Below are 8,177 nucleotides of genomic sequence, written 5' to 3' on the forward strand. Positions count from 1 at the left end.
CTTTTGCCTTCAACATAAAGTTGATCTGCTACTTGGCCTTTAACATAACGCTACTCCGCCCGAGTCTATTGGCCTTCAGCCCGAGGTTGGACCGCCATCAACTCCCCATATAATATGTCAACACGTATATAACAGACAAACACATTTATTAAGATTCTTTCTCCATGAGTGTCATAATTGGGATAGTCTGATTACTTCAAATTCAAAGAAAGCCAGTTCTTCTTTTTCAAAAGTTTGACAGGCAACTAACTAAGCTAGTCTAGTGGCCTAATACATACTACAAGGCAACTATATCCTAACATACAAAGGATACATACTGGAGTATACACTAGAGGTAGAAAACTCACCTAGACAATTACTCAGACGATTGACAGCTATATAGGTGATCCTACTGGCGATCCAACTGGCGGGTAACGCGCTTAACAAATATTAAGTTATGATACTATAACTTATTAATATCTATGAAAATTTGGTAATGAAAGCTAGTTCTTTCACTAATCCCAATGAATACCGAGAGTTCTATCAAATATGGATCAGCCAGACATGGCAGTTGGGAGGCAGGACCATTTCGGCATATAGCATTTCTATAATCCAACAACCAAGCCAACGTGACCATTCTAGACACCTATCACGTAAGTAGATCAATCAGTATTATGAATGGAATTACTGATAAATCTTATTTATGCATTCATAACAACGACTATGAATATAAATATAAGTTACACTTAAAGCATAGTAAGTGCAACTCAACTTACAGGAATTTCTTGCGAAAACCAGGAAGGTCGCAGGCAGAATTTCGACTCTGAAATCTTCTTTTCATCGGGCTCTCTGACGCTTCAGAGCTTCGTTACTGATCCATAAAAAATCCTAAAGTTTGACCTCAAAAGTGCGGGAAAATTTAATAGAGAAAGGAAGATGATGAGAAAGTTATGAGGAAAAGAGTGAGAAATTTGAAGTATTTAAAACAAATCAGGGGAGCTACGCTCAGCGTAGGGATAGTGCTACGCTCAACGTAGTAGGGATGCATTTGGTGTTGACACGTGTCGACAAAGTGGTGGTCCACGCCGCACCTTCTAGAAGCGTGTGCCACGTAAAACGCAAATTTTGTAAATTCCGTAACTTCTTCATACAAGCTTCGTTTTTGACGTTATTTAGATCCACGCGTAGCTATTGACGAGATCTACATGTTTCATTTAGACTTTGTCGGCTAATTCTCACATTATTTTTTATTTATTATTTTTAGAAGGCTTAGACTGCTAAACTCCGTTTAAAAATCATATCTCTTTCGTACGACATCTATTCTCAATTGTCTTTATATCAACGGATAGGTATTGACGATATCTTCAACTCTCGTTTAGATTTTTTTGCCCAATAATCAACCGATCTTAATTTCGGTTTTTGTGTCGCAGACTGTTACGCTGAAACTTTGAAAAATCATAACTTTCGTATAAGAAGTCAGAGTTAGACGTTCTCTATATGTATGCTTTGCCTTTTACGATTACTATGACTTTCGTTTAGATTCCTCGGGCTAATAAGTCATCTATCTCTGATTCGTATTTAACGACGCGCTTTGCCATATAGGGTTGAACGCAAAACTTCAAATAATCATAACTTCTTCATACGAAGTCAGATTTAAGCGTTCTATATATCTATTGAAATCGTATTGATGTTTCCTACATGTTTATGATGATTACTTTGGCTAAAAAGTAACATCTTTCAAATTTGAATTTTATAAATAAACTGTTTATATTAAATTGTACTGAAGAGTGAAAACGAGTTGTTACACCTACACTCCATTACTTTAAGGAAGAAAGAGTCAAAATCATTGACTACCTCAAATTCAAGCACTCTTTCTCCTTTTGGATTCCTTGAAAGAGCTACCAAATGTTTTTGTTGATTATCCTTCACTCGTCTACAACAATCTCACATACACATGGTCCGATAACTTTTGCCGATGTCGATTATCCTTCACTCGTCTACAACAATCTTACAAGAATGGTCCCTATGTTTCAAAAAGTTACATAAATATCCTCTTCCTTATAACAAATTTACAAAAATAGTTCATATGATTCTTAAAACTATAGATATGGTCCCTGCCTATTAGAAAATCTATGTTTCACAAATTTATAAAAATATTCTATGATGCTTTTCACAAAACTACAAAAATAACCCATGCCAAAAGCAAAATTATAGAAATTTTCCATACGTTTCACAAAACTAGAGAAATGGTCATTGTTTAATAACAAATTTATAGAAATGGTCCCTATGTAAGAAAACATTAGAAAAATTGTGTCATTTGTGTGGAAAGTATAAATTTAATAAATTCGGCACAACACATGCCACCCACTAGTTATATACTATGTTACTAAAAAAAAGGGTGAAACCCTTAAAATTGCTATAATTTCCACTTTGCATACTTTGAGTTGTGGTTATTACCAATTACCAAACTAGTATCAAATATTTCTAATAAGTTCTTTTCAAGTTCATTGTGACTTGATGATATTAATGAGCATAAAGAAAAGAATACAACAGTAATACGATATTTTGAAAAGAGCAATATGAAAATCTGTATGTATTGAAGAGGCAGGAACTACAAATTCAATGAAAGAAAAAGAGAACTTACAAACAATCTACCTGTTGTTAAGACTTAAGAATACACTTTGATAATCAAAAGGAAAATGGTTGTTATTGGGTTTTAAAATGTAATGTTTCAAACAGGCTCATAAAGACCCAACATGTGACCATCAATACAACGCATTGCAGCAACCTGCCAACAAAAGCAACAATTTTTTGAATCTTAATAATAATAATAATAATAATAATAATAATAATAATATTATTATTATTATTATTATTATTATTATTACCTTTCCATGGACCTCATATTTGATAGGCCCATCCATCTCTGCACCTAAAGCCATGAGTTTAGTCACCGTGCTGTTAATGTCGGTCACACTGAATGATAACAGTGACGAGTATCCCTTCTGAACCTCAATCTCACTGTAGTGTATATACAGAAGAACTTATATCGCTATATATATATATATATATATATATATATATATATATATATATATATATATATATATATATATATATAGAGAGAGAGAGAGAGAAAGAGAGAGAGAGAGAGAGAGAGAGAGAGGGGATTGAAAGTGACCTGGAAGAATGCATGAGAGCGAGCTTGAGAGGGCCGGATTCAAGTTCAGCCCACCGGAGAGTACACACATTTATGGTGAAATCAAGGCCTTCTTTGTAAAATTTTGCAGCTTTTGGAACATCTTTATGCAGTTGCAGTATCCACCTGAAGGAGGCGGAAGCAGCCACCATGTTCTATATCTCACGCTTCTCTTATGTCCCAAGGAAGCTGCACCACAACTACCACATAAGGGGAAAAGGGGTTATATAGATATGGATCACATATTAGAAGTTGGAGAATAGAAGATGTAACTATGTTATGTATATAAAAAGGGCATCTTTATGAATATGGATCACATAAGCCACTATGTCATTTAGGGGACATTGTATATACTAATTGGGATACTTGAATGAGAACAAAAACTGTAAGAATTCACAAAAGTGTTTCCAACTAGAAGACTAGGCATGTTTGAGGATTAAGTAAAAGTAGTGGTGTTAAAAGGAACAAAACATCAAACACCTGGTAGGCATTCATAAACTTAAAACATCAAACACCTGGTAGGCATTCATAAACTTGAATGAAAACAAAAAATTGTAAGAGCCAAAAAAATCGGATGCTAAAGAATATGGATCCCAACTTAAAAGGAAGGCAGAATCAGAACTCGAAATTAATGGTGGTAAGCCACTCTGATAACATGAAATATTTAGAAATGAGAAGCTATGTATTACAGCAAAACTATGAAGAACGCGGAATCAGAACTAGAAAGTAACAAATGGTGAAACATACCCACCGCCTGATAATCAAAATTAAATAACGCACGCAGTTTTATCAATGAACTCGTATACGTAGACCTAAACCTAACTAACATACCTGGTTCAAAATCCGAGCCTGCTGAGCTGATCGATGAAGAAGAAGAAGCCTGGTGATCGATGAAGAATCAATAATTCGATATAATTTATTTGGCCCAAAGCCCAAAACATTTATTTAAATCTAACTTATGGGCTCTTTCATAATTCAAGTAAGTACTTATGTGAACCAGTTAACAAGTGAAATACGTGCAATTTAGTCGAAACAAAACTTGCTTTTACTTGTTAACTAGTTCAGTAAAAGTGGAATTATTGCAAGCAAAAAAAAAAAAAAAAAAAAAAAGCTTTCATATGCAATTTCTACACTTGCTGCATTCAAAATAAATGCAATAATACCATTTTATGATATTTTACTTTATTATGTCTTTTATTTTGAAAGTTGGAGCTAGTTGAAAAGATTTCAATGTGAACTACTTTTTTACTTTTTGACAAGAATGTCTTTTCTGTTATTATATGGTTATTAGTTACTACAACTTCAAACAGCATAATTATATCCAAACATAACTGTTGTTATTTTCGACACCCAAACAAAAATTGCTCCAACTCTTATTCGGATTGATTGATTGGTTATTCTATTTACCTAATCATGGACTTTTGATTTGTATTTGGATTAATGGGATTGGGTTTTTTTAATAATTGTGGAACTTATAAATTGAAAATCACAATTTTTTTAGGTTGTAGACGAAACTCTGTATTTTTACCGCATACAAAAAACCAAAACATCAAACGGTGTTTTGGATAAACTAAAACCAAATAACCAATATATAAAATTTATCGTTTAATAACCACTGAATTGAATTATTCAGATGCACTTCTGAATAAGCCAACAATCATTGCGTTTTATATAGCCTCTGAATGGCCTCTCTTGAATGACCCCTCTAAATGATTAAGGAACCTACCTTCTCTAAACCAGGGATAAGAATGGGTAGGTCTTTGGTTAAAATCCAACCCAAACCATACAAGTCAGTTTTTTCAGTTCCAAGACCCTTATGGGTTCGTTTTTATATGGGTCGGTAAACCTACTGAAAGTAAGATGCTATAAATTGAGTTATCAATTCAAGATATAAGAAATAATCAAAATCAAAAATGGAAGAAATAATTGAGTTACTTGTGCGAATCTGTGAATTGTACAGGTATGACATCAAAAACTGAAACACACATACACATATAACTAAATATGAAATTTTGTGTGAATTAACAGATTAACTGCTGAAGCAACTAAATATGAAAAAAGAAAGCATACCAGAACAGAAGATTGAGAGCAGGGAAGCGCAGCAACAGCAGATCGATCGCAGAGGAAAACCTGGGAATCGGAAAGGCAGTCGTCGTGGCTAATGTCTTATCGACGGAGCATCAATATTCTGCTCTGTTTCCTTATCCGTTGAGCACCGAAGAGACACGACAACTGGCGGACAGCCGGCGACCGGCTACTGGCGGTGGCGAGCTGGGATTTTCGACGAGGAGAAGGCGTTCACCGGCCGTTCATCAGTGTCTCGCGTGAGTATTTTCAATTTTGTGAGATTTAGGGCAAAATGGTAAAAACAAAAATGTGAACAAAGGTTAAAGGGAAAGGTAGTAACTGAGTAACAAAAGGAAAGGCAAACAAATTACAAATTGCATGTGCTTGTTACCGTTGACTTACTACATTTAATAAATAAATAACTTTTTAATTAAAAACATAAACGGTACAAACCTTAACACGGCCCATTTAATAAACGACCTGACGGGTTGGTAGGTTAGAAAACTCAAAACATGTTTAAATATCGACTCTTTTAATCTAGTCACGAATTGTATCGAGAATTGTCATGCCTAATTTAAATATATTATAATAACTATCCAATGGTAAAAATTCGATTTCTACAACCACAAAAAAAAAAAAAAAAAAAAAAAATCAAACAATCAAATTTTAACACTATTAAAAAAGCTTGTTGATGATAAGCATAAAGTATTAAAATCTACAAAAAGTTCAAGTTGATAGTTAAAAGCATAGCAAACTTGACAATTCATGTTGTAAGTTGTAACGACTGACTAATATTTGATCTGGTCTCTGGTAGGGGTTAAAGCCTATACGAGTAAATGAGATCTTGACCAAAGACTAGTTAAATAACATACCAAAATGATACAATCCTAAGTTCTTGACCAAAGACCAATTAACCGTTAAAATTGATATAATCTTGAGTTCTTGACGATGTGTCGATTCTTTTCAACAAAATTGATACTCGGAAGTGTATAAACACAGATACACATACATTATACTTGTTAATGGCTACCATATTTAGCTTTGTACTTTCAAAGTATAATGCTTGAACAAAAAAAAACAATTTTTAAGGCTTGTTTTAAGCAACTAATATATAAATTTAAATATTGATATGAAAACTAATGAAAAGCTAAGAAACAAATATACTAAAGAATATGCCTAAGAGCCTTCATTGGAAATGTAGGTTCATAGTTTGTTAACATTAATTCGTGTGCAATTCTTGCCCTGTTTCAATAGAGGAATTTACAACCTGCAACGTACTTTAAGAGGGCGAGTATGACTCCATTCTTACCTTATTTGAACAAGAATCCAAATAGAAAAAATAAGGAAAAAAAATACTTAAGCAGGTTTCTCCGAATAGATAGGAGAAGTTTTGTATTACAACAAATTTTAATGTATTGTGGCATAAAAGTATGAAATATGATAAGATGTTTTGTATTTGACCTTAAACCAGAAGCAAGTTCATAATAACTCCCAAATCCAGATACTTATAAATCAAAACTTCTATCAAAATATTATATACATATGATTAAATGTGTTTAATGACCTATACGTGGGTTTGGAATTAGGTAAATGGTTATAATTGGACCAAGTGTGTGTATAATAGTACTACTTGTACAAAGTATTATTGTTTTAAGGGCTAATTGCAAAAAATAGCAATCTACTTTCTATTTTTCCTTATTATAGTAATGTACTTTGATTGTATCAATTATGGTAAAGTAACAATACTAGAATGGGCAATCAACAGAATGGATTTGTCAACTTAATGATCAATATCATCATTCCAGGAAAAAATGAAGTTTGAGCTCTTCAGTCAAACTTTATAACTCTTTTTTGGCATTAACCCTTATACACAATGTTATATTTATTTAAGATGTAAATTGTAAACTATTAAACAAACTAAACTCCTATTTAATATATGTCTTGTAAATTTCTATCACCACTATATCCATGTTAGTCATCTCACCAACAACAATGAAGTCAGAAATCTGATGCAATAAAGGAAATCACATAAGTGATGGGGGAAAACGAGTTATTACCTTGAATTTATGAAGAAAAAAAAGCAGAAGACTCACTTGAAACCAAAAATTTGTAGGTTCATAGTTTGTTAACATTAATTCATGTGCAATTCTTGCCCTGTTTCAATAGAGGAATTTACAACCTGCAACGTACTTTAAGAGGGCGAGTATGGCTCTATTATTTGAACAAAAATCCAAATAGAAAAAATAGGGAAAAATACTTAAGCAAGTTTCTCCGAATAGATAGGAGAAATTGTGTATTACAACAAATCTTAATGTCTTGTGGCATAAAAGTATGAAATATGATAAGATGTTTTGTATTTGACCTTAAACCAGAAGCAAGTTCCTAATAACTCCCAAATCTAGATACCTATAAATCAAAACTTCTATCAAAATATTATATACATATGATTAAATGTGTTTAATAACCTATACATGGGTTTAGAATTAGGTAAATGATTATAACTGGACCAAGTATGCGTATAATAGTACTACATGTACAAAGTATTATTGTTTTAAGGGCTAATTGCAAAAAATAGCAATCTACTTTCTATTTTTCCTTATTATAGTAATGTACTTTGATTGTATCAATTATGGTAAAGTAACAATACTAGAATGGGCAATCAACAGAATGGATTTGTCAACTTAATGATCAATATCATCATTCCAGGAAAAAATGAAGTTTGAGCTCTTCAGTCAAACTTTATAACTCTTTTTTGGCATTAACCCTTATACACAATGTTATATTTATTTAAGATGTAAATTGTAAACTATTAAACAAACTAAACTCCTATTTAATATATGTCTTGTAAATTTCTATCACCACTATATCCATGTTAGTCATCTCACCAACAACAATGAAGTCAGAAATCTGATGCAATAAAGGAAATCACATA

General features: G+C 32.6%; 1 protein-coding gene and 1 long non-coding RNA gene across 6 annotated transcripts; one reads left to right on the forward strand and one right to left on the reverse strand.

Moving 5' to 3' along the window:
• Positions 1–2,542: 2,542 nt before the first annotated feature.
• On the reverse strand, positions 2,543–5,553 carry LOC145123330 (uncharacterized). Of its 5 annotated transcripts, none has more exons than XM_079058542.1 (5): positions 5,249–5,553; positions 4,010–4,058; positions 3,161–3,367; positions 2,868–3,000; positions 2,543–2,767 (listed from the first exon to the last, which is right to left on the reverse strand). In XM_079058542.1, exons 3-5 carry the CDS (start codon positions 3,328–3,330, stop codon positions 2,711–2,713), a joined length of 360 nt encoding a protein of 119 aa, XP_078914668.1. In that variant the 5' UTR covers positions 3,331–3,367; positions 4,010–4,058; positions 5,249–5,553; the 3' UTR covers positions 2,543–2,710. The 5 variants fall into 5 exon arrangements, with proteins under 5 accessions (XP_078914668.1, XP_078914666.1, XP_078914667.1 ...); XM_079058540.1 differs by having other exon boundaries at positions 3,161–3,378; XM_079058541.1 differs by lacking the exon at positions 4,010–4,058 and having other exon boundaries at positions 3,161–3,378.
• LOC145123331 (uncharacterized) lies at positions 4,834–5,538 on the forward strand. Its single transcript, XR_013715100.1, has 2 exons — positions 4,834–5,138; positions 5,207–5,538. It is a non-coding gene; the product is annotated as an uncharacterized LOC145123331 (long non-coding RNA).
• Positions 5,554–8,177: the final 2,624 nt, after the last annotated feature.

This window comes from Lactuca virosa, chromosome 7, assembly GCF_052849685.1.
Source record: "Lactuca virosa cultivar CGN04683 chromosome 7, Lactuca_virosa_CGN04683_v6, whole genome shotgun sequence".
Taxonomy (NCBI): Eukaryota; Viridiplantae; Streptophyta; class Magnoliopsida; order Asterales; family Asteraceae; genus Lactuca; species Lactuca virosa.

Coding starts and splice junctions, on each gene's coding strand:
- LOC145123330 (XM_079058541.1), bottom strand. CDS start 3,330: ATGGTGGCTGCTTCCGCCTCCTTCAGGTGGATACTGCAACTGCATAAA. Junction 3,001..3,160: donor GCTCTCATGCATTCTTCCAG/GTCACTTTCAAT, acceptor TATACACTACAG/TGAGATTGAGGTTCAGAAGG. Junction 2,768..2,867: donor AATATGAGGTCCATGGAAAG/GTAATAATAATA, acceptor TTTTGTTGGCAG/GTTGCTGCAATGCGTTGTAT.